Raw genomic sequence first — 27,189 nt, 5'->3', positions numbered from 1 at the left:
GAGATGTCCTCTATCATGAAGAGGCATTGGAATGTGCTTTAAACAGATCTTACGTTGAAAAAGATTTTACCAGATCAACCAGCTATGGTTGCAAGACGTTCAAATAATTTAAAGGATTTATTAGTCCGTAGTCATTTCAGATCTCAGCCGGTCAGACCAATGTCCTCTCTTAAAGGCTTTTTCCCTTGTGGCAGTTGTAAAGCGTGCAGCAATTTGGTTAAAAGTAAATCTTTTTGTAACTTTAATGGTACCAGAGAATATGAAATTTGTAAAACTCTCACTGTTCATCCAAAGGCGTGATATATCATGCTGAGTGTCCCTGTGGTAAGGTCTATATAGGCCTTTTTAAAGAGAAAGGTACATGCAAATAAGGTAGGAACACCACAAGTATATAGGCAAAAAATGTACAAAAGTTTATTTCCACACAAGAATATTACACACAATTTTTAAAAACATCTAAAAAATACAGTCCACTTGGTGGAGTGCATATCCACTCCAATCTATCATGGTACAATATTTGAAGGTATATAAATGTACATATAGAATACCTGGCTTATAAACAATGGTGCACCATAAATAAATTGTATCACAATATTGCTGCATAAATTACATAAATAGTATGTAGGTTCTAATATGTGGACTCATTAGGTGGCGATCCTGTGACCAATATACACTGCACGCTCTATTATGGTATACTCCAGTACGTAGTAGAAGGCAATAGGTCTATATAGGGCTCCTACTTTAGGTGCTGTTAGTCCAAAAGATGGAAGTACATACTGGAGATTAAATGCCAGACCTCTTTAAATAGCGTCTACAAACATGCTCATATACAAATAGGTGCCCTGTGTCTCCCTCTTATCTGTATCAAAGTATAGTTTGCCTGATAGAATGAGGAAAAAAGGCACGTGCTATATACTTAGCCCTGTCAGTCCACTAAGGTCGCCCCCTCGTCCCATGTGCAGCGGTGCAGCCAGGATAGAATGGAGTGTGGAGTTTGGAGACCCACGCGTTCCGACACACCAGGTGTCTTTCTCAAGGTGAGTATATCCAATGTGCAGGAATACATTCTTTTTATAGTATCTAGATTACTTTACCATTGAAGCAGCTGCGGGAAGCAGATTACGGCTGTAGCGCCAGCGTGTGTGGCTGTTGACCCGGAAGCTGTAATAGCAAGGTCATAACATACAGAGCGCCTGCGCGTGTGTTTTTTTGCATGATCCTCTGCTTAGTTTCGTATGCGCCTGCGCGTTTAGGGAAAAAACCCCCTTGGGATGCGCTTGCGCATCCGGTGCACTGCGCCTGAACCCTTCACATGCCATGATTTGCGTCTGCGCATTGTATGTCATACCGCAAGACGCTGGTGTATTCAGTGTAGGCAAAGGAATGGATATATTGCATACAAATTTATCTCCTTATATATCCCCGCTAATTTGAGAATATTCAAATAAGGTACCTCCTACAAATACATGTCCCAGTTGATGCTGTATATCCTAGATCCCGTACTCCATGTACATTTCATTCATCATGTGCTATGAGGAGATTGTGTCACGTGACATACATTATTCTTTAGTCTCTGAGCCTGTGCAATACCAGTTATATATCAATCTGTCATACAATGTTTTTTATAAACAGCATTTTTTATATATACCCTAATTTAAACTGTACTCAATGGAACTCTATGCCCATACTGAATGTGTCTTTTTGGGAGGCCATGTAGACTAGAACACAAATAGCTCTACATAACCCCCAGGGGTTTACACCTAATGCCTCTTTCAAGGCCCATTAGTCGATAACTGATCTCAATTGGTATACGCATACCTCAAAGGTAATTAATATATAGACACATTGTAGTCCATAAGCATAATTTGAACAAATATCTTTAGGCATCACTGTTTTTGAAGACTGGACCCAAAAGTTGCCTTTTCTTTATTGTTGTTCATGATTTCTTTGATTTCTACTGTAAAGGAAGAAGGGAAAGAAAAAAGTGCATGAAGACATGCAGAGCCTTTATATAGGTGCACATGCATATATATAAATTTTTGGGACCCCCCTTGTAAGTACAACTGAATGTGCACAAATGTGTGCGAACCAGGAGGAGGAGTTGTTAGATTACTTCTTTTTATAGAAGCCTGAATAAAGCAACTCTTCGTTCAGGCCATCCGGTGCTAGACTACCCAGTAGGTAAATCCATCTAGCCTCCCGACGTAAGAGCTCCTCCGTTATATCACCCCCTCTTATGTTTGGATTTACCCCCTTCCCTTTGGATCTATCTGATCTAGCCATTGCTATATTTGACAAGTGTTGTTGTGTTCTCCGTCGTATCTCTTGTGTCGTATGTCCGACATAAATTTTGTCGCAACCACAGATCAATGCGTAGACTACATTGCGTGTTCGACAGTTGAAGTACGCTTGAGATTGTATCTGTGTGGACAAATGTCGGACTGAGATGCCTCTATTTGCGATCATTCGTGGGCAAATTGAACAGTTGCCACAAGGGAAGGATCATTTGTTTGAATGGCCTGTTCTTAATTTTGTAGTGGGGCGTCTAAAATGGCTATTGGATAGATAGTCTTTTAGGTTCTTTGCCCTTCTTGCCACTAACTTGGGTCGATCCCCAATGAATGATCTTAATCTTGGTTCACTCTTCAGAATCCCCCAGTTCGCGTTTAGGATGCGGTAAATATCATTCCACTGATTATTATATTTTGTGATTAAATTAATTGTATTTACTGTGGGTCTTACCCGTAGTAAAAGTGCCTCCTCTCTTGTTTTCCCTCTTGAGAATTCAAATGCTCCTGAGATGACTCTATGGGGATATCCTCGTTCACGGAATCTGTGGGTCAGTTGTCGAGATTCTTCCAAAAAGTCCTCTGTACGACTACAATTCCTTCTGAGTCTGAGGAATTGTCCTTTCGGAATGCCTTTTCTCAGATGTGTTGGGTGGAAGCTCTCGAAGTGCAGAAGATTATTTGAGGCCGTCTGTTTCCGGAATAATGTGGTGATGATCCGATTCTGGACTATCGTTAATTTTAAATCCAGAAACTCCACTGAAACAGGGGAGAAAAATGATGTTAATTTAATATTCCAACAGTTGTTACTGAGCCCTGCAACAAAGGAGACAAGTCCTTCTGAAATCCCTGACCAGATTAAGATGATGTCATCTATATAACGTAGCCATTTTACTACGTAAATGGAGAAGTCTTCTAGTTTTTGTACATGAGTCTCCTCCCACCACCCCATAAAGAGGTTGGCATATGAGGGCGCACATTTAGCCCCCATAGCTGTGCCAGAGACTTGCTTGTAAAAAGTTCTATCGAACACAAAATAGTTTTTCTCGAGTACGAATTTGAGCATTTCCAAGATGAATGTGTCATGGGCCCTGTCCCCTGTGGATTGCTTACTTAAAAAGTAAGATGTTGTTATCATACCTAGTTCGTGTCCGATGTTCGTATACAGGGCCTCCACGTCTAGCGTTGCTAGAATTGCGTTGTCCGGAACTTCCAAAGTCTCACAAAGTTCTATAAGACGAGAGGAATCTCGTACATAAGAGTCCAGGGATTTCACTATTGGCTGCAAAAAATAATCAGGGTAAGAGCATGGTTTCTCATATAGACCCCCCAACCCAGAGATAATAGGTCTACCTGGCGGCTTATTGATGGACTTGTGAATTTTTGGTACCAGATAGAATGTTGGAATCACTGGGTGGGTTGTTAGCATGAAGTCCCTTTCTTTTTTGTTTATGATGCCAGAGGAGAAGACCCTTGAAATAAGTTTGTCCAATTGCATTTTGAAAATTGGAGTTGGGTCAGTTGGTAATTTTTGGTAATATTGAGTATTCTCCAATTGGCGTCTTGCTTCCTGGCAGTACATATCTTTGGGCCACAATACGATGTTCCCGCCCTTATCTGCCTCCTTAATTTCTATTAGGTCATTGTTTTTCAATTTAGATAGTGCCCGTTTTTCTTCCTGTGTCAGATTATTTTGACCATTCCTATCTAGTTGAAGTCCTTTTATGTCTCTACATGTGGTTTCAAAAAATATCTGAATAGCTGGAAACATAGAGAACTTAGGGGTTGCCTGAGATGGTAATCTGCCACTAAATCTTTTTCTGCTTTGATTCTCATCATTCTCCATAAGCAAGTCCAATAGATCCCTAAATGTTTGTCTATCCTGATCTGGCAGGTCATCTACTAGTGATGGCTGATGGTATAAAATTTTAAAGGTCAATTGTCTGCAGAAAAGATAAAGGTCTTTAGTTAGTTCGAATTTGTCTAGGCCACTCATAGGTGAAAAGGACAGGCCTTTCATGAGTAAATTAGTTTCTGTTTCTGATAGTTGATATGTGGAAAGGTTGATGATACGTAACCCTTCCTTGTCCTCGCCTATATTATCTAGGGGGGGTGAATGTTCAAAACCGTTTCCGATTGTTGAAGCGTGTTGTTCGCTTCGTATTCGGTGACCAGGCCCTCAGATTGTAGTTTTTCTTTCTGGCGCGATTGTTTGGGTTTTCTTCTCCCCCTTCTACACTGCTTTCTCGGTCGCTTGTGTCTGTAGATAAAAAATCACTACTAGCACTGGGTCCTGCTTCATTATTAGTTGGTCTCGCCCCCTTCTCTGTTGTCCTAGTGAATGCCCTCCTATTGCCTTGATGAGTCCATCTGTACATCCTCTGTCTCTCCATGTCTAGTTTGTCCCGCTGGAATTTAATCTTCTTACCCTTAATGATGTCTTTCTCATATTTATCAATCAATTCCTGTAAATGAGTCTTAAACGGATCTATTTGTGTCTTACTATCGAAGGTATCTAGTTCTATTTCCTTCTTTTTTATGTCTTCTTTTATTTTAGCTAGCACCAATTTATCCTGTTCTACCAGCATATCAATGATAATATATGAGCATCTTTGAAGACCATTTTCCCAAGTATTTTTGAACTCTTGATCCACTTCCCAAGCTGGGAATATTTGGACCCTAAGATCGCGGGGCACCAGTCCCAATCTTTTGTATTCAACCAAACTGGTCATATTCCACCATGTTTTAGTCAATTTTTTATGCAAATTAGTCAAATCTGTGGTTAAGTTTTGAAATTCTCCATCATTGGTACAACTGCTCACACTTGCTGCACTATCTGTACAACCGAACACATCTTTCATTTGTGCTTGCCAAGCCGCTTCCCTGGCTCTTAAATCCATTTTGTAACTGAATCCAATGTGCCTCCACTTATAGAAAAAACCCTTAAACAGGGTCCAACACCAAATGCCAAGAAAAACCTTTTTAAGTGGGCACCATAGAGTAATATCCAATAGATAACCTGGGTTCACTACCAAGCATGTAGAACGTATACAAGAAATTTTAAAGAGAAAGGTACATGCAAATAAGGTAGGAACACCACAAGTATATAGGCAAAAAATGTACAAAAGTTTATTTCCACACAAGAATATTACACACAATTTTTAAAAACATCTAAAAAATACAGTCCACTTGGTGGAGTGCATATCCACTCCAACCTATCATGGTACAATATTTGAAGGTATATAAATGTACATATAGAATACCTGGCTTATAAACAATGGTGCACCATAAATAAATTGTATCACAATATTCCTGCATAAATCACATAAATAGTATGTAGGTTCTAATATGTGGACCCATTAGGTGGCGATCCTGTGACCAATATACACTGCACGCTCTATTATGGTATACTCCAGTACGTAGTAGAAGGCAATAGGTCTATATAGGGCTCCTACTTTAGGTGCTGTTAGTCCAAAAGATGGAAGTACATACTGGAGATTAAATGCCAGACCTCTTTAAATAGCGTCTACAAACATTCTCATATACAAATAGGTGCCCTGTGTCTCCCTCTTATCTGTATCAAAGTATAGTTTGCCTAATAGAATGAGGAAAAAAGGCACGTGCTATATACTTAGCCCTGTCAGTCCACTAAGGTCGCCCCCTCGTCCCATGTGCAGCGGTGCAGCCAGGATAGAATGGAGTGTGGAGTTTGGAGACCCACGCGTTCCGACACACCAGGTGTCTTTCTCAAGGTGAGTATATCCAATGTGCAGGAATACATTCTTTTTATAGTATCTAGATTACTTTACCATTGAAGCAGCTGCGGGAAGCAGATAACGGCTGCAATATATCCATTCCTTTGCCTACACTGAATACACCAGCGTCTTGCGGTATGACATACAATGCGCAGACGCAAATCATGGCATGTGAAGGGTTCAGGCGCAGTACACCTGACGCGCAAGCGCATCCCAAGGGGGGTTTTTCCCTAAACGCGCAGGCGCATACGAAACTAAGCAGAGGATCATGCAAAAAAACACACGCGCAGGCGCTCTGTATGTTATGACCTTGCTATTACAGCTTCCGGGTCAACAGCCACACACGCTGGCGCTACAGCCGTAATCTGCTTCCCGCAGCTGCTTCAATGGTAAAGTAATCTAGATACTATAAAAAGAATGTATTCCTGCACATTGGATATACTCACCTTGAGAAAGACACCTGGTGTGTCGGAATGCGTGGGTCTCCAAACTCCACACTCCATTCTATCCTGGCTGCACCGCAGCACATGGGACGAGGGGGCGACCTTAGTGGACTGACAGGGCTAAGTATATAGCACGTGCCTTTTTTCCTCATTCTAATGTTCAATGTTCAATGCCATCGGGATGGTTATTAATGAAAATTTATCTTTCCCAAGCCCCTAAAAAAACATTACCAGAAGAAATACACCAGTCCTTCAGGGACGTATGTAAGGAATGGGGGGCATGAACCTGTCTGTTATTATTTTTATTTATTTGTTTTTGTTTATTTTCATATTTTATTTTCATATTTTCTATATTGTTATTATCATTATTATATTATTTTTATTATTATTATATTATTTTTGTATATGTAATATACACAATATATTTGTATATAGAATATACACTTATATTATTCTTTGTTTATTTATTTTCACTAATTATTCTCACTATTTATTGTATGTGTATCTGTTCATATACTGATATGTCTGGTTATGCAAGCTTGTACAAGTGTGCACAGTAATATTATTATTAAGATTATTTTTAGGATCACTATTTATCTTGGGTGTATTTATTTAGGTCACTTACATTATTTGTATTATTGCATCAATATGTCGCTCTACACACCCCATTATTGATGTATGCATTATTAATATTAGGTCACATTTTCTTTAATAAGTATGCCCTTTAATTATGCCTTTTTGACACATCCCCTTATTTGATTCACACATCATCAGCAGTAGGTCACATTTTCACTCATCAGCTTCTTTTTTTATTTCATTTTCTTTTCGTTCCGTAGTCTTCATTGAAGGGAGGTGGGAGTGTGTTATGAACTGGTGGTTTAGGAGCAACATGGGACGAGCTCTGGAGGAGGTGGTACCTGTACTAACCGCAGTTCCTGAGCTTATCACAACACTAGAAGTAGCCGTGGGATGTTCCTGTCACTCCCTAGACACCTCGTCACAGCCGGAGGACTAACTACCCCTAAAGATGGAAACAGAAAAGCTATCTTGCCTCAGAGAAAATCCCCAAAGGAAAGGCAGCCCCCCACAAATATTGACTGTGAGTGGAGAGGGAAATGACATACGCAGAATGAAATCAGAATGTAGCAAAGGAGGCCAGTCTTGCTAGATAGATAGAACAGGACAGAATACTGTGCGGTCAGTATAAAAAAACTAGAAAAATCCACCACAGAGTTTACAAAAATCTCCACACCTGACTAAAGGTGTGGAGGGTAAATCTGCTTCCCAGAGCTTCCAGCTTAACTGAATAAATCCATATTGACAAGCTGGACAAGAAAAAACATAGAAAGAGCTGAACGATAAAGTCCACAATATGTGGACAGCAAAAGAACAAGCAAGGACTTATCTTTGCTGAACTGGTCAGAATATCAGGGAAATCCAAGCAGAGATGTGAATCCAACCAGGAACCATTGCCAACTGGCCCAGGCTGAAGGATGGAGCCAGGATAAATAGCCGAGCCAGAAAGACGATCAGTGGAAGCAGCTGTGACTGCTAAATCCAAGGAGCAGCAGTTCCACTCAAAACCACCTGAGGGAGCCCAAGAGCAGAACTCACAAAAGTGCCACTTACAACCACCGGAGGGAGCCCAAGAGCGGAATTCACAACAGGTGTGCTTCTACTCTGAGTCAGCCCTGACTTTCCGGTCCTGCGCAGACGGTCCTACATGCGTCTCTGCCTGTGTTCCAGCGCGGAGACCGGAAGTCATTTTTTCATTATCCGGCTAGACAATTACTAGTGGAGAATCGCCCACTTCTGCCCACCAATTAAATTTTCAGTTTCATTTTACCTCTGGTATTTATACACTTCCTTTTGCCATGTAAAGCTACGCCCCCATAGAGGAAGCATTTAGCGAAACGGCGCTGTCGGGGTGAGAGCACACGTGCAGTTGGGACCTTACACCCTTACTTACATTCAGGTATGATCATGTGTTCACGTCAGTCCTCCATTTAGTGGCCACATTTGCAGTCTTTGTCGCATTTAACACACTTGTGTAAAGATTTATAGACCGGTTTTTGCAGACTATAGCATTTGCACTTTTTGTATTGATATACATGTGTTACATTATATAAAAAAAAAATTTTGCACAAAGCACAAGGCACTTTCTGTAAGCACTTGCTAGGTTGTTATACATATTATTTCTTCAAGTTATTAGTCTAATCATGGTTTGTTACCTAGAAAATTGAGGACGCTTTATTATCATATATTACTGATTCTTATATCTGCTGTGTTAGGCTATATATGCGCACATGATTTGGTAACTTTTAAGTTATTTAGTTGTCATTTGTGTAATTGGCATATTTATAGCACCTTCTTTATATATACATGCAGCCTTTTGTTTGCACTATGCACTAGGCACTTTTTGTTGCCTTTTTCAGTATTCTGAGGGTGCATTGGTATTGTTATCATTATTTCTAGGCTGATTATTTATCCATGTATAGGTGCGTAAGTTAGCATTATTATTTTTTGACACGTTTTTCATACCTGGAATACATATACTTTTTTGGCATTTTCCATAGGTCTCGTCTCTTGTGTGTTCTTCTTTTTGTGTGGCTCTAGTAGCTTGTTTTGGTGTTTTACATGATTTTAAAATTACATTTAATAAAATGTATTATGTTTTAATATTTGCTTGTATCGTCTTTTCTACACTTTATTGAAGTGGTAGTGTGTACTCAGTATTGTAAATGGACTGCGCGTGACTGCTGCACATGACTGTATTTTAAAAGTTGATATGTGTAACCTTCATTTTATTTCTAGGAAAACGCAGCACACATGTGCTTAGAGGGCCATACTACATGCAAAGGAGGGAGGGGGAAGACCCCCAAAGGTAACTTGATGGCAGTGTAATATGGATTGTAGCTGCTGGAACTGTGTTGAAACTCAAAATGGACTGAGAACGTGCTTGGGTCCTGGACATAAAAAGGACTGGAGACAATTGGACTTGAGATGCTAGCTGGAGGACTGTGACCAGGCACCTGTTCTAGGCCCTTGAATAATAAACGGACTCCTACGAGGAGCCAAAAGACTTTCTCCGGATGTAAAAAGTTATATAAGAACTAAACATGTGTTTTATATTAGAATGACATTCTACCGGCACTGCATATTTGGGGACAACCATATTTAAAGGAGGGAGGTGAGTAAGGGTGTACAGAGACTGGTTCATGCCCCCCATTCCTTACATACGTCCCTGAAGGACTGGTGTATTTCTTCTGGTTATGTTGTGTAATGTCCTGTATATATATATATATATATATATATATATATATATATATATATATATATACATATTTCCTCATATGTCTTATAATGCTGCTATAATGTCTAATGTAATGTACATACGGTATATTCCTTGTATTGTAGTATTTATATATATATATATATATATATATATATATATATATATATATATATATATATAATGTATTTAGATTAGCCCACTAGAGGGGAGCATAATAGGATAAGATAGACTAATAGGATTTGGTTAATTAGGAGGGGCCAACTGGGTGCAACCTGGGGGAACTTCCTGGAGTTTGTCAGAGAAGGCTGGGAGCCAGGACAAAACAGTTGTGTCCCGCAATGTTTAAGCTAGGGAGCCCAGCCGTCCAGGGCCTATGGGCTGACAGCCACACGGTGGTGGAGGAATATGGGGCAGCATCAAAATGGTAGCAGCTAATGTCATGGAAACTATCCTAAATGTCTGGGGCGAAATGGACGGAGAACTCCTGAAGCGAGTTAGGCTGGCCAGTCAGGAAGCTGTGGTACCGAAGGCGATGGTACGACCGTGCGATATTCCTGGAGGAGTGAGGGACAGCACAGGAAAAGGGAAGGTTATCCTTTGTAAAGAATCTTGTGTTACCTCTGTGACTAAACTGGACGAGCTGTGTAAAGAAATGAGTAAAGTTGTTTTGTTGGAACTGAATGCGGACTCTGCCTGTCATTACGTGGTGCTTAAAGGAACGAAGCCCCAGCAGCCCGGAGAGGACTCTGATGTGCAAGAAAGTGAACCACCAAATGCACAACAGAAGGAACAATGTGTTTATGAGATGGAGGGCCAGGGTGTGTCAGTCCTGCCACCCTCAGGAACGACTACCCCCCCTGGCCTCCATTTCACGCTTATGGTCATGTGATTGCATGTATGTGATTTGCATACTTCTGATCACATGCCGACTAGTCTCACACAGCTACTCTCAATATAAGTGAATTGAGATAAGCCGGACACGTCCAGTCAGCATGTGACCGCAAGTATGCAAGTCATATACATGCAGTCACGTGACTCACACAGGGAATACCTGAAAATTGTCATAGTGTGCGCACCACATACAGCAATGATTCAGCAGTTTGCAGTCACATAGAGTGACTAGACTTTTGTCCCAAGCCTACATAACCTTTTTAATTAGTAATGTTCCCATATAGTAAAGACTGAAATTGATGCCAATTTTGAATCTGGTTTGTTTGTGGCTTTTTTTTACAACTGTACATTCAGCTTCATTAACCCCTTTACGACCAATAGCGGACATGGCATGTCATGATGTAATATGTCCTTTATGACTTTAAACTGTCATTGTGTGTAAACACGCAATGACAGTTTTTTGCCGGCAGCTGTCGCTGACAGCCGAGTGGCACGGGAAGAAGTGCGGGGACCCATCACGTCGGTCCCTGCACTCAGTGTGTTGTGATCTGTCAATCCGTTCAAAGCAGGAGATTGATGCTGCTAATGACCGAGCTCCTGCTGTGACAGACAGGGATGGTGCCAGTGTAGCGCACACTGGAGCGCAGGGTGATGTGATAACCCTCCAGTACGCCGGGCATGGGTTGGATCCTCTCTGTCCCTCGTTACGGCGGTGGCCATGCCCAATGCCTGGCGAAGCCATGGAGGAGGCTGAGGCACATGTACTTTTCAAACAGATGGAACTTTTACTTGTTTGAAACAGCCAAGAAGGGCTTCACAGCTACAGATGGTGTAGAGAAGATATGCGCAGAACGATGTAGTCCCTCAGATGGAAGTTTAGCAACAGATACAGGGAAAAAGGCAAATGAGGTGTGACATTCGGCAAGTGTGAACAGAGCCTATCCTGTTCTCCAAACTGACACAATAGAGATTCTCCCAGTGAGTTGGTATTCCCCAGCAGACCCCTACATTCCTGTTTCCTCAGACCTTAATTATTTTGTAGGACTCCTGTTCTCCAACATGGGGAACCAATCTCCAGGCCCGTACTTCTGCATCCACAGCGTAGCATCTGTGTAGTCTAAGGGTGCTGTGCAGACCAGGAAATTCCATCTGCCTAAAGGGTTTTAGTCCTCAGGATATCCTACGAGTTCTCCTTCAGTCAGTCCATCGCTATCCAGCCAGCTGGCAGGGGAAGAAACGGCAATCCCTTCAAATACTCCTCTGGCTGTACCCCTTTTGGTCCTCTCAGGATGTTTCTTGCAAATCTGCAACTCTAGAACTCCTTTTCCCTTCTCACTAGAATTATATTTGTATCTAACTTTTGGACAATCGGTGACTCCAGCCACTAAGCTACTTGCCTAGCAACTGCACTAGTGAGAGGATTTAGGAATTACTGTACTAACAGTGCAACAGAAAACCATAAATAGACATATTAAGAATAACTTACACAGAGTTTACCTAGTAATACAACTCAGACTGTTTAACCCACTAAATGCTGTCTGTGATTGAGTGCGTGGGCTAAGATGCTTGTGTATAAGTATAATGCATTGCAATGCATTATACCTGTGATCAAAGTCAAAAAAGGTGAAAGGGAATAAGGAAAAAAGTTAAAAAATATACATATATATATTTTTTAAATGACATAATAATAAAAATGCTGGTAAAAAAAGTGTAATAACAAGCAATCAAAAAGACGGATTTAAATAAAAATTGCTGAAAACATCATCTTGTCCCACAAAAAACAAGCTACCAGTTCCATCGGCAGAAAAATTTAAAAGATATAGTTCTCAGAATACAGCGATGCAAAAATAATTTTTTTCTATAAAATAGTTTTTATTGTGTAAAAGTGCCAAAAAATTAACAAATTACATAAATGTGGTATTGCTGTAATTGTACAGACCTGAAGAATAAAGCTGTCTTAACACTTTTACCACACAGTGAATGGCAAAAAAAACAAAATCCAGTTCCTGAATTGCTGTTTTTTGTTCATTCTAACAAAAGTTGGAATAGAAAGCAATAAAAAAAGTCATGTGTCCGAAAATGGTACCAATAAAAAAAAAGACAACTCGTCCCGGAAAAAAACAAGCCCTCACCTGACTCTGTCGACAGAAATATGGAAAAATTATCGCTCTCAAAATATGGCAATGCAAGAACTAGTTTTAGCAAAAAACGCGTGTTTTAGTTTGTGACAGCAGCTCCAAAAAAAAAAATAAAACATCTGGTATTTTTGCAATCACCACAACTGAAATAACAAAGTCGTCTAATCATTTATACCGCACAAGGAACGGCGTAAAAAATAAATAAAAACAATTCTTGACTTACTACAGACTTTTTCATTCTGCCTCTCAAAGATCGCAGAAAGGCTCGGCTCACATCCTACGCTCTGCACTGAGCTCTTTCAGCGGGATTTCCGTGTAAATCTATGAAATATGTGATTCAGACGGAACCCCCGGCAGAAGATTCAGCATAGTAAGGCAGATGGAGGCACTGTGGCCTCGTCTACCTATGATCTGGCAGCGTCCATCTTTTTAGGCATGCATAAAAATGCGGTCAGCCACAGTTTTGTGCATATCTGAAAAGAAGGACACTGCTGAACAGAGGCCAGGCAGAGTCTGTAGCTACTCTTCTGCCGCATTATAGTGAATGGATCCCTTGGGGGTTTCATCTGAATCATGTCACTTCCCCGCTGGTGTCACGCTGGGTGCAGGATAAGGATAAGGGCACAACAATGGGAATAGGGAAGGGGGAGCCGAAACACTATGGAAGGGGGGAGTGGAGACCCCTAGGTAGATCTAAAATCACCCTGTCTGCCCTAAATGTCCCTATATAGGTTCTGCACCTATCGCCGTGCAGGAACCTAATCCCTGCCTGACCCTAGAGATAGGCACTACATAGGGAGGGGACGGGGTGCGCTAGTCACTCCCCACAAATACTAAAGCCAGAGAGGGAAGACAGATGGGGGGAAAACACTTAGCTTGAGAAGACAACCGAGATATCACGCCAGCAATCCTCCAAGGGTTCTCAGGGAAAGACACTAGCCGACTGCTAGAACTTCCAACAAGACTGAAGCAAGCATGAGCTAACACCCACACCAGGCTGCAGCAAGTATATGTATTTAAACCTTCAGCCCATGTGTGTGTTTAGCAGCAGAAGGTGGAGGCAACTTTTGGGAAGAAGGAGAAGACTATCGCTTCATAACAGAGACGCAAAAATTAAGAAGGTGCTTGAGCTAAACGCAAAGACCTTCTATAGCTGAATCCAGGAAGGTTGTCTGTCACACCTGACACACCCGTGACAGTTGGATGGTAACCCTGATGTAAGGCTAAGTTCACATTTGCGTATATATGTGCGCAGGGTATCATCCGCATGCGCAAATGCATGTAAAAACGGATGCAAACGCATCATTTTTTATCCGCATCATCTTACGCATGATGCCAAAAACCCCGCAGCGTTTGCATGCGTTTTTACATGCGTTTGAGTTATTTATGCGGATGCATTCGATAGGACAATGCTTTTCCAGGGGTATTTCTTTTGACACAAGCCACGTCCAATGGGTGTGTCTCATGGAAATTCTCTATATAGACCCCTGTACAGATGAAATCCTCATCTTTTGCTGCTGTATCCTGCTGCATGGAAAGCTTATATCGTAATCTGGATTTGGATTTCAACTTGGCTTATGCCTTTGCTGTTGCTTGCTATGAAGAAAGAAAAAGAGAAAGACGGAGATGTCATCGTCGCTACTGGCAACACCCCATCGTTGAAGTCCGAGAGAGCCGTGGAGCCTATCACTCCTTGTACACCGAGCTGCGTGCAAACCCTCAGAAGTTTATCGACTACACCAGGATGTCACAACTGAGCTTTGATGACTTGCTACAATGTGTGCGAGGATCTATCACCAGGCACGACACACAGCTACGGCGAGCAATTCCTGCTGAGGAACGTCTGTTGGTGACCATAAGGTATGTAATTTTGAAAAAGAAACCTGTCATTAATATTATTGTTCTAAAAGCCATGTACTGATTTTTTTTCCCATTTTCTTTTCCATAGATTCCTGGCTACCAGAGAGACCTTAAGATCTTTACATATTCAATTTCGGATAGGACTGTCCACCCTTTCTGGGATTGTTGGAGACACCTGCTGTGCATTGTGTGACGTTCTGCATGCAGAATTCCTCCCCAACCCACAACTGAACTCTGGCTGAAAAATACCAGAAAAATTAAGTGAAATTTGTAATTTTCCAAACTGTGTGGGGGCTATGGACGGCAAACACATTTGGATTCTGAAACCTGCTGGAAGTGGATTTGAGTACCTCAATTATAAAAAATACTTTTCCATTGTTCTCATGGTGATTGCGGATGCTGAGTGTGGATTTGTCGCCTTTGACGTTGGCTCATTTGGACGAGGAAATGACTCACAGACTTTCAAAAACTCTGACATGGGACAACATTTGTATGGTAATAATTTTAATTTTCCACCACCACAACCACTTCCGAACACTGAAGGACCGCCAATACCGTTTGTTGTTATTTGGAATGAGGCGTTTCAAGTGTGTGCCAACCTCATAAAACCATACTTGAGTCGGGACTTGATTCACACAAAAAGGATTTTCAACTACAGACTATCAAGGGCACGAAGAACTGTGGAGTGAGCCTTCAGTTTGCTGGCAGCTAAATGGCGCATTTTGGGAACACCAATCAATCTTAAAATAGAGACAATTGTTGAGGTTGTGAAAGCATGTGTTGTTCTGCATAATTACATCCTGTCAAAAGAGCAACCCCACTTCGAACTTGAGGAACCTGTTAATACAATATTGCCGGATTACCATGCTCACCCTCTGAGGATTGCAGTGGAAGTTTCCCAAATGAGGGATAAATTGGCTGCCTACTTTGTCTCTGATATTGGACGTGTGGCATGGCAAGATGAAATGGTTTAAGCTGTAAATAAGTCAAGATTAAGATGTAAGATTAAAACCCTGGTTACCATACAGAGTTATTTTTTTGTCTTACTGAAAGTACGGTATATCTAATTAAATTCTAGTTAACAGTGATCTGCCTTGTGGTCTTTTTTTGAATGGTATTTTGGTGACACTATTTCTATATGAATTGTATCGGACAAGTGTCCGTTATTGAAAATTAGTCATCACCCTTGAGCACTTATTTTAAATCCATCGATCTTCTTTACTTCACCTTTCCTAAATCACCCCTTTCATAGTGTTCTCTGTTGACTATTAACATTTTAGCCCTAGTGGCTATGACCAGACATCATTTCTGGCTAGACAGGGATTAACAGGGCATATTTAGGGGGAGCCGTCGTTGAGCGAGGGCACTAATATTGCGTTCAAGTTAGGGTGCCAACCTCCGCATTAGGTAGGGGCAAAGTAGGAAATTATAGGGGAAAATAAGGCCTGTGATATAATTTTTTCTGGCTACCATCAAAACAATTTATGACCGGTGCCTTTTGGCCTGTTGAAGTGTAGTGTAGTAGAGTAGTATATTATTTTGTATATTTTTATTGATGATAATTAAAAGTTATATTATATAACAGTAGCTACCAGTCCTGTAGAACATGTAAATGATTACGGTTCAGGTCTATATAATATAGTCACTTACAGCTGACATTATTTCTGATGGGGTTTGGCCACTTTTCTCTTCCTTTCTATCTGGGCCTCACCGACCTAACGATATCTTCCATCTACAACTTGTATCTGTAGTGTGTATAAGAAAGACACATTTGACTTCTCACATTTCCAGTACCATCCCCACCTATTCTCAGCTTACAAAAACTCCCCATTCTGTATGCAATTCTGTCGTAGAACAGTGACTTCAATACTTCAAAAATTGTGTCATTACTATGATTACCCATTCCCCAAAAAATTAAATAATAGTGTCCCATATAAAGTATTAATGCCCCATAAAAAGTAATAATACCCTGTATGGTCTTTTGAATGTTATAATATCCAAAGTGTTCCCTTCAAGCAGCAAATATAATTAAGGGCCCCCTTAAAGTAACAATGCCCACCAAAAAGTAATAATGCCTCGAGTGCCCCAAGCAAAACTAATAATGCTCCCATTTAAATCAAATAATGTCCTAGGGATACCGACATAACTCCATACATACAGTATGATGGCTCCACAGCCCTCTATATACAATATAATGTCCCCACAGCTCCCTATATCCAGTTTAATGGCCCCACAGCCCCCTATATACATGATGGCCCCGAAAGCTCTCTATATACATTATGAGGCACTCAGACCCTCCTATATACAATATGATATCCTCACAGCTGCCTATATAATGAGGCCCCCTATATACAATATGATGGTCTGCCAGCTGCCTAGATCTAGTATGATGACCCCCACAACCCATTATATATAATGTGATGTTCCCACAGGCCCTTACATACAGTATGATGGCCCTACACACCCTCCATATGTAGTATGATGTCCCCACAGCCCCTTTTATATAGTATAATTGCCCCATAGCTCCTCTACATATAGCATGATGTTTCCACAGCCCCCTATAAATACAGTCATGGACAAAAGTGTTGGTACCCTTGAAATTGTTCCAGAAAATGAAGTATTTCTTCCTGAGAATTATTGCAATTACACATGTATTATTAAACACACGTTTATTTCCCTTGTGTGTATTGGAACAACACACAAAAACAAACAGAGAAAAAAGGCAATTTGAACATAATTTCACACAAAACTCCAAAAGTGGTCTAGACAAAATTGTTTGCATTTTCCCAAAATTGTGGGTAAACAACTTTGTTTCAAGCATGTGATGCTCGTTCAAGCTCACCTTTGGTAAGTAACAAGTGTGAGCAATATAAAAATCACACCTGAAACCAGATAAAAAGGGGAAAAGTTGACTCAGTCTTTGCAGTGTGTGTCTGTGAGAACAGAAAGAGAAGAGAACTGTCTGAGGACTTGAGAACCAAAATTGTTAAAAAATATTAACAATCTCAAGGTTATAAGTCCATCTCTAGAGATCTTGAGGTTCCTTTGTCCATGTTGCGCAACATAATCAAGAAGTTTACAGCGCATGGCGAACCGATGGCCGGGGGACCACCACGGTGCAGGAGACTACTGTACACAAGATGAGGTGCAAACAACAAAGGGTAGATTTACTGGAAGGCAAGGAATGAAGTGGATGTTGAAGATGCAAACAGGGGTATGCAATGGCAAAAGATATTTTACAAGAGTTATATTCTTTAGCTTGTCCGAAAAATAGCACAGTGCTCCAATCTGTTACAGACTCAATATACATCACACAAGTAAATGCAAACAATAAACAAAGAATGATGCTACTCTACGTATAACTTCCCTGGCCTTTACCAAGTACGCCTCACGGCTGCCGTTTTCTGACTGTTGAAGCCTACACTAGGCCCTGACGTGCACAAAACAGGAACAAACTCACGGTGATGTTGGGGACTCAGATCCAGTCCCGGGGGGCCCCCAACAGTCTAGTATGGTGGTACGCACGGCTTTCTGCCAGCTCTGTGAAACGTGGTCTTCTCCTTGCTTCTGGGTCCTGGAGGTGCTCCTGGAAACTGTAAATCCCTTTCTCGTATCTTTGTGGCTCCTCGAACCAACACAGGACAGCCACCCTCGCATCACCCGGAAAAGTCTGTCAAATCTCACAAGTCCACTCCGTTACAGGCTGGGGGTCCTCTCTTGCAGCTATATTAGGACACAGTTCTCCTCTCTTACAGCTATCAGCACAAAGTTCTCTCTACAGCAGCCTCAGATCACACAGCTGTTCAGGCTCCACCCCTGCCATCTGCACAGTCCAGTTCATTCACACAGTATATCCCAGGAGAGAAGCAGAACATTCCATCCTGCCAGACAAGGGGATGCAGTCTCTTAAAGTAACAGCATGTTCCTTACTGTCCATAACAGCACCACCCTCCTACAATGGCACTGTAGCTAATCTCCCTGGATGTGGATGGCAGAGAAAAACCGATGAAAGGTTGTGACACAGGATAGTCTGGATGATGAATAAGCAACCTCAATCAAGTTCCAAGGAAATTCAAGCCGTCTTGTAGGCTCAGTGTAATCTCAAACTATCTATAAAAATATGAAATGAAACACTATGGCAGGAGACCCTGGAAGACCCACTGCTGACAGAAACATAAACCTAGACTGCACTTTTCCAAAATATAGGCCAAAATCCTTCTGGGAAAGCATCTTGTGGACAGATGAGACCAAGATAGAGCTGTTTGGTAAAGCACATTGTTCTACAGTCAAATATGGTGGAGGTTCAAAGATGTTTTGGGGTTGTTTTGCTGCTTTTGGCACTAAGTGCCTTAAGTGTGTGCAATGCATCATGAAATCTTGTCACCTCCTCTTGCCCGACTTAAGCAATGCACTGATCAGTTGAGGCACATCCACCTCTGCTGTGGTAGCACTAGTAAATGAAGTCAGACTGCTACCTCACCAGCAGTCAGCAGAGGTGTCAGTATCAGTGACAGCTTATAGAGGTGCCAGTCTGACTTCATTTACTAGGAATAGCACAGCAGAGTAAGGACACAGTGCACTAAAGGGAAAGTGGCTCTACCACACCCTTTCCCTCCCCACACAGAATACAGAAGCCCTAACCAGGTACGGACTGGGGCTGAAATTCAGTCCTGGCATTTGCAATCAAACAGGCCCATGTTATCCCCGTCCCCATGGACCAGATGGGATATATTAGTAATATTACCATGGATAGAGGAAAGGAAGATTTACTACAAGACCAATATTTCTAATGATACCCGTGGCCTCCATCCGGAGGTAAGTGACTGAGTCAGCGACTTTGGGCTCCATCACAACTCTTAACAGTATGGGTGTCTTGAGAACACCGATTCTGTTAACAATGTTGCAGACAAGGTGGCCCATGACCAAACAGGCCCTTCTGGCATTTGCCAGAATTGCCAGATGGCCAGTCCGGCCCTGGCCCTAACCATCATATTTACCAAGCAGCAAGATGATCTGATGATATGTTGTCACTTGTGAGCTGTGTAAGCGCTGGAGCCATTTTTCCCCATTCATGAGCCCTACCTTGTGACCTGAAGGTGCTCCCAGCCCTTCTCCTATCACCTTGTAGTTTAGCTACTGTGAGGAGGAGGAGACCATATGCTGATGCTGGAGTTCACTGAAGGGCAATGGTGGAATTTTTCTGTGAGAAAACTGCCCAAGGACACAGAACTGTTTCCTAGACTATCCAAAGAATATCCGTATATGCAAAAAAATTAGCTCCTTAACGACTTATGATATACTATGTCCGTTCTAAGTTTTCTCCCTGACTTTGATGCAGGGTCGCACTCGTAGCCTGCATCTTTCCCGGCAGATGATGGCTGTGATATTTGGCCATCATCTGCTTCTATCAGCCGAGAGTGAAAGCGAACACTAATTGACTGCTGGGCTCTTGTGACATTATGCCACGCGAGCATTGCAACCAATCAGCCCGGTGAGACCCAGTGCCGACATCACTGGAACAGCGCCAGCCTCAGAGGTGAGTGTAGGCGTTATTATTTTATGTGGGGGAAATATGATTGACAACGAGCAGTGGACAACCCCTTCAATATTGTAATTTTGTATTTCATTACACCGTGCTCGTCCCCATAAAGTTTTTTTTTTTTTTTTAAAGACGGACATAGTGCTCAACTGAAAAAAAAAACATTCTTTGTTTCTTAGTTAAAAGCCCTTTTGATGTAGCACAGTGCACGACACGGTTCTGTTTTGCAAGCTGTAGTGTCTGCTAAAATTCTCCCATATATGTTCAAGTAAGACTCCATACTCAGTAGCAGCAGGGTGGGCCCCCCCGGAATCCATTCTACCTGTGGGCCCCCCGGAATCCATTCTACCTGTGGCCCCCGCCCCGGAATCCATTCTACCTGTGGGCCCCCTGGAATCCATTCTAACTGTGTGCCCCCTGGAATCCATGCTACCTGTGGGCCCCCTGGAATCCATTCTACCTGTGGGCCCCCTGGAATCTATTCTACCTGTGGGCCCCCTGGAATCCATTCTACCTGTGGGCCCCCTGGAATCCATTCTACCTGTGGGCCCCCTGGAATCCATTCTACCTGTGGGCCCCCTGGAATCCATTCTACCTGTGGACCCCCTGGAATCCATTCTACCTGTAGGCCCCCTGGAATCCATTCTACCTGTGGGCCCCTTGGAATCCATTCTACCTGTGGGCCCCCTGGAATCCATTCTACCTGTGGGCCCCCTGGAATCCATTCTAACTGTGGGCCCCCTGGAATTCATGCTACCTGTGGGCCCCCTCAAATCCATTCTACCTGTGGGCCCCCTGGAATCCATTCTACCTGTGGGCCCCCTCAAATCCATTCTACCTGTGGGCCCCCTCGAATCCATTCTACCTGTGGGCCCCCTGGAATCCATTCTGCCTGTGGGCCCCTTGGAATCCATTCTACCTGTGGGCCCCCTGGAATCCATTCTACCTGTGGGCCCCTTGGAATCCATTCTACCTGTGGGACCCCCGGAATCCATTCTACCTGTGGGCCCCCCGGAATCCATTCTACCTGTGGCCCCCCCGGAATCCATTCTACCTGTGGGCCCCCTTGGAATCCATTCTGCCTGTGGGCCCCCCGGAATCCATTCTACCTGTGGCCCCCGCCCCGGAATCCATTCTACCTGTGGGCCCCCTGGAATCCATTCTAACTGTGTGCCCCCTGGAATCCATGCTACCTGTGGGCCCCCTGGAATCCATTCTACCTGTGGGCCCCCTGGAATCTATTCTACCTGTGGGCCCCCTGGAATCCATTCTACCTGTGGGCCCCCTGGAATCCATTCTACCTGTGGGCCCCCTGGAATCCATTCTACCTGTGGGCCCCCTGGAATCCATTCTACCTGTGGACCCCCTGGAATCCATTCTACCTGTAGGCCCCCTGGAATCCATTCTACCTGTGGGCCCCTTGGAATCCATTCTACCTGTGGGCCCCCTGGAATCCATTCTACCTGTGGGCCCCCTGGAATCCATTCTAACTGTGGGCCCCCTGGAATTCATGCTACCTGTGGGCCCCCTCAAATCCATTCTACCTGTGGGCCCCCTGGAATCCATTCTACCTGTGGGCCCCCTCAAATCCATTCTACCTGTGGGCCCCCTCGAATCCATTCTACCTGTGGGCCCCCTGGAATCCATTCTGCCTGTGGGCCCCTTGGAATCCATTCTACCTGTGGGCCCCCTGGAATCCATTCTACCTGTGGGCCCCTTGGAATCCATTCTACCTGTGGGACCCCCGGAATCCATTCTACCTGTGGGCCCCCCGGAATCCATTCTACCTGTGGCCCCCCCGGAATCCATTCTACCTGTGGGCCCCCTTGGAATCCATTCTACCTGTGGGCCCCCTGGAATCCATTCTGCCTGTGGGCCCCCTGGAATCCATTCTGCCTGTGGGCCCCCTGGAATCCATTCTACCTGTGGCCCCCTGGAATCCATTCTGCCTGTGGGCCCCTTGGAATCCATTCTACCTGTGGGCCCCCTGGAATCCATTCTACCTGTGGACCCTGGAATCCATTCTACCTGTGGCCCCCCTGGAATCCATTCTACCTGTGGGCCCCCTGGAATCCATTCTACCTGTGGGCCCCCTGGAATCCATTCTACCTGTGGGCCCCCCTGGAATCCATTCTACCTGTGGGCCCCCCTGGAATCCATTCTACCTGTGGGCCCCCTGGAATCCATTCTACCTGTGGGACCCCTGGAATCCATTCTACCTGTGGGCCCCCCGGAATCCATTCTACCTGTGGCCCCCCCCGGAATCCATTCTACCTGTGGGCCCCCTTGGAATCCATTCTACCTGTGGGCCCCTTGGAATCCATTCTACCTGTGGGCCCCCTGGAATCCATTCTGCCTGTGGGCCCCTGGAATCCATTCTGCCTGTGGGCCCCCTGGAATCCATTCTGCCTGTGGGCCCCCTGGAATCCATTCTGCCTGTGGGCCCCCTGGAATCCATTCTACCTGTGGGCCCCTTGGAATCCATTCTACCTGTGGGCCCCCTGGAATCCATTCTACCTGTGGACCCTGGAATCCATTCTACCTGTGGGCCCCCTGGAATCCATTCTACCTGTGGCCCCCCTGGAATCCATTCTACCTGTGGGCCCCCCTGGAATCCATTCTACCTGTGGGCCCCCCTGGAATCCATTCTACCTGTGGCCCCCCTGGAATCCATTCTACCTGTGGGCCCCCTGGAATCCATTCTACCCGTGGCCCCCCGGAATCCATTCTACCTGTGGGGCCCCTTGGAATCCATTCTACCTGTGGGCCCCTTGGAATCCATTCTACCTGTGGGCCCCCTGGAATCCATTCTACCTGTGGGCCCCCTGGAATCCATTCTACCTGTGGACCCTGGAATCCATTCTACCTGTGGCCCCCCTGGAATCCATTCTACCTGTGGGCCCCCTGGAATCCATTCTGCCTGTGGGCCCCCTGGAATCCATTCTGCCTGTGGGCCCCCTGGAATCCATTCTGCCTGTGGGCCCCCTGGAATCCATTCTGCCTGTGGGCCCTAGCAGCCGCCCTAGGCACCTCAGTCCGACCCTGGGGCCCTCTATGTATAGTATTATGTCCCAGCTGCATGTAGGTTCTCCTTATACGTCGGGTTTAGTAACTATGTGGATTTTCCATGTCAGTTTGTACACAGCTGCTAAAATCTAAGAAATAGAATCTAATCGCCTCTAGGCGCTGGGTTTCACTAAAAAAAATAACGGCACCTGTATTCTGAGACTGCGCCTAGGAGGCAGGCCGCGGGTCATCCTGGGAGCTGAAGTCCGGGCTGTGCTAATGCCAAGGGCAGTATACTGGGCAGCTGACTACACTACCCAGAAGACACCGCCTTCTCTGTCACACAGCCCGCTGCCAGCTTCCCCGTACTGGAGCGGAGCTGCCAGAGTCCAGACGTCGCCATCGCCTGCTGCAGGACGGACGTGTGAGATGGCTCTTCTCCAGCAGTGCAAGCAGAGGGCGAGCGACGTGATAGAGCAAGAGTCGGGGCAACTGCATGCCCTCAGCCGGGACATATGGGGGACGCCGGAGCTGGCCTACCAGGAGCACACGGCTCACCAGCGCCTCTGCAGCTTCTTCTCCAGCCGGGCATGGCAGGTGCAGCCGCGCTACCATCTGGACACTGCATTCCGGGCGCACTGGACCGCGGAGCCCACGGACTGCCCTCGCCTGCATGTGGGCTTTCTCTGCGAGTATGACGCCCTGCCAGAGCTCGGGCACGCCTGCGGGCACAACCTGATCGCTGAGGTCGGGGCAGCTGCTGCGTTAGGACTGAGGGGCGCGCTGGAGGAAGTGCGACCACCGCGGCATATCCAGGTCTGTAGGGATTGGGGGTCCTAAAGTAGGGGAGACTTCAGTGGCCCAGGCAGGCACTCGCCCATAAGAGTGAGCCAGCATCAACAACATGGTGTGGGGCAATTAGAGAGCCAGCCATTAGAAAGGGGTCCAGCATCAACAACATGGTGTGGGGCCATCAGAGAGCCAGCCATTAGAAAGGGTCCAGCAGCAACAACAACATGGTGTGGGGCAATCAGAGAGCCATCCATTAGAAAGGGTCCAGCATCAACAACATGGTGTGGGGCAATCAGAGAGCCAGCCATTAGAAAGGGTCCAGCATCAACAACATGGTGTGGGGCAATCAGAGAGCCAGTCATTAGAAAGGGTCCAGCATCAACAACATGGTGTGGGGCAATCAGCCATTAGAAAGGGGTCCAGCAGCAATAACATGGTGTGGGGCAATCAGAGAGCCAGCCATTAGAAAGGAGTCCAGCATCAACAACATGGTGTGGGGCAATCAGCCATTAGAAAAGGGTCCAGCAGCAATAACATGGTGTGGGGCAATCAGAGAGCCAGTCATTAGAAAGGGGTCCAGCATCAACAACATGGTGTGGGGCCATCAGAGAGCCAGCCATTAGAAAGGGGTCCAGCATCAACAACATGGTGTGGGGCCATCAGAGAGCCAGTCATTAGAAAGGGGTCCAGCATCAACAACATGGTGTGGGGCAATCAGAGAGCCAGCCATTAGAAAGGGGTCCAGCATCAACAACATGGTGTGGGGCCATCAGAGAGCCAGCCATTAGAAAGGGGTCCAGCATCAACAACATGGTGTGGGGCCATCAGAGAGCCAGTCATTAGAAAGGGGTCCAGCATCAACAACATGGTGTGAGGCAATCAGAGAGCCAGCCATTAGAAAGGGTCCAGCATCAACAACATGGTGTGGGGCAATCGAGAGCCAGCCATTAGAAAGGGGTCCAGCATCAACAACATGGTGTGGGGCAATCAGAGAGCCAGCCATTAGAAAGGGTCCAGCATCAACAACATGGTGTGGGGCAATCGAGAGCCCGCCATTAGAAAGGAGTCCAGCATCAACAACATGGTGTGGGGAAATCAGAGAGCCAGCCATTAGAAAGGGTCCAGCATCAACAACATGGTGTGGGGCAATCAGAGAGCCAGCCATTAGAAAGGGTCCAGCATCAACAACATGGTGTGGGGCAATCAGAGAGCCAGCCATTAGAAAGGGTCCAGCATCAACAACATGGTGTGGGGCAATCGAGAGCCCGCCATTAGAAAGGGGTCCACCATCAACAACATGGTGTGGGGGCAATCGAGAGCCCGCCATTAGAAAGGGGTCCACCATCAACAACATGGTGTGGGGCAATCGAGAGCCCGCCATTAGAAAGGGGTCCAGCATCAACAACATAGTGTGGGTCAATCGGAGAGCCAGCCATTAGAAAGGGGTCCAGCATCAACAACATGGTGTGGGGCAATCAGAGAGCCAGCCATTAGAAAGGGGTCCAGCATCAACAACATGGTGTGGGGAAATCCGAGAGCCAGCCATTAGAAAGGGTCCAGCATCAACAACATGGTGTGGGGCAATCGAGAGCCCGCCATTAGAAAGGAGTCCAGCATCAACAACATGGTGTGGGGAAATCAGAGAGCCAGCCATTAGAAAGGGTCCAGCATCAACAACATGGTGTGGGGCAATCAGAGAGCCAGCCATTAGAAAGGGTCCAGCATCAAAAACATGGTGTGGGGCAATCAGAGAGCCAGCCATTAGAAAGGGTCCAGCATCAACAACATGGTGTGGGGCAATCGAGAGCCCGCCATTAGAAAGGGGTCCACCATCAACAACATGGTGTGGGGGCAATCGAGAGCCCGCCATTAGAAAGGGGTCCACCATCAACAACATGGTGTGGGGCAATCGAGAGCCCGCCATTAGAAAGGGGTCCAGCATCAACAACATAGTGTGGGTCAATCGGAGAGCCAGCCATTAGAAAGGGGTCCAGCATCAACAACATGGTGTGGGGCAATCAGAGAGCCAGCCATTAGAAAGGGGTCCAGCATCAACAACATGGTGTGGGGAAATCCGAGAGCCAGCCATTAGAAAGGGGTCCAGCATCAACAACATGGTGTGGGGCAAACAGAGAGCCAGCCATTAGAAAGGGGTCCAGCATCAACAACATGGTGTGGGGAAATCCGAGAGCCAGCCATTAGAAAGGGTCCAGCATCAACAACATGGTGTGGGGCAATCGAGAGCCCGCCATTAGAAAGGGGTCCAGCATCAACAACATGGTGTGGGGCAATCGGAGAGCCAGCCATTAGAAAGGGGTCCAGCATCAAGCACATGGTGTGGGGCAATCGGAGAGCCAGCCATTAGAAAGGGGTCCAGCATCAACAACATGGTGTGGGGCCATCAGAGAGCCAGCCATTAGAAAGGGTCCAGCATCAACAACATGGTGTGGGGCCATCAGAGAGCCAGTCATTAGAAAGGGGTCCAGCATCAACAACATGGTGACATGGTGTTAGGCAATCAGCCATTAGAAAGGGGTCCAGCAGCAATAACATGGTGTGGGGCAATCAGAGAGCCAGCCATTAGAAAGGAGTCCAGCATCAACAACATGGTGTGGGGCAATCAGCCATTAGAAAAGGGTCCAGCAGCAATAACATGGTGTGGGGCAATCAGAGAGCCAACCATTAGAAAGGGGTCCAGCATCAACAACATGGTGTGGGGCCATCAGAGAGCCAGCCATTAGAAAGGGGTCCAGCATCAACAACATGGTGTGGGGCCATCAGAGAGCCATCCATTAGAAAGGGTCCAGCATATACAACATGGTGTGGGGCCATCAGAGAGCCAGTCATTAGAAAGGGGTCCAGCATCAACAACATGGTGTGGGGCAATCGAGAGCCAGCCATTAGAAAGGGGTCCAGCATCAACAACATGGTGTGGGGAAATCAGAGAGCCAGCCATTAGAAAGGGTCCAGCATCAACAACATGGTGTGGGGCAATCGAGAGCCAGCCATTAGAAAGGGGTCCAGCATCAACAACATGGTGTGGGGCAATCGAGAGCCAGCCATTAGAAAGGGTCCAGCATCAACAACATGGTGTGGGGCAATCGAGAGCCCGCCATTAGAAAGGAGTCCAGCATCAACAACATGGTGTGGGGAAATCAGAGAGCCAGCCATTAGAAAGGGTC

The 27,189-nt window shown here is 45.2% G+C and overlaps 2 protein-coding genes across 2 annotated transcripts in view; one reads left to right on the top strand and one right to left on the bottom strand.

The window, feature by feature from the left end:
• Nucleotides 1-391: 391 nt before the first annotated feature.
• LOC143807803 (uncharacterized) lies at nt 392-23,490 on the bottom strand. The gene is made up of 4 exons (XM_077289739.1): nt 23,425-23,490; nt 3,429-3,570; nt 2,743-3,047; nt 392-1,957 (listed from the first exon to the last, which is right to left on the bottom strand). Exons 1-4 carry the CDS (start codon nt 23,464-23,466, stop codon nt 1,955-1,957), a joined length of 492 nt encoding a protein of 163 aa, XP_077145854.1. The 5' UTR covers nt 23,467-23,490; the 3' UTR covers nt 392-1,954.
• Nucleotides 23,441-27,189, top strand: part of PM20D2 (peptidase M20 domain containing 2) — a 44,677-nt gene continuing 40,928 nt past the window's right edge. The window contains exon 1 of the mRNA XM_077289738.1: nt 23,441-24,031. Within this exon, the coding sequence (XP_077145853.1) occupies nt 23,495-24,031 (537 nt within the window). The 5' untranslated portion in view covers nt 23,441-23,494. The remainder of the gene's footprint in view (nt 24,032-27,189) is intronic.

The sequence above is a fragment of the Ranitomeya variabilis genome, chromosome 2 (assembly GCF_051348905.1).
Source record: "Ranitomeya variabilis isolate aRanVar5 chromosome 2, aRanVar5.hap1, whole genome shotgun sequence".
Taxonomy (NCBI): Eukaryota; Metazoa; Chordata; class Amphibia; order Anura; family Dendrobatidae; genus Ranitomeya; species Ranitomeya variabilis.
Note: the sequence above shows the minus strand (reverse complement) of the source record. Positions and strands in the feature narration are given on the sequence as shown.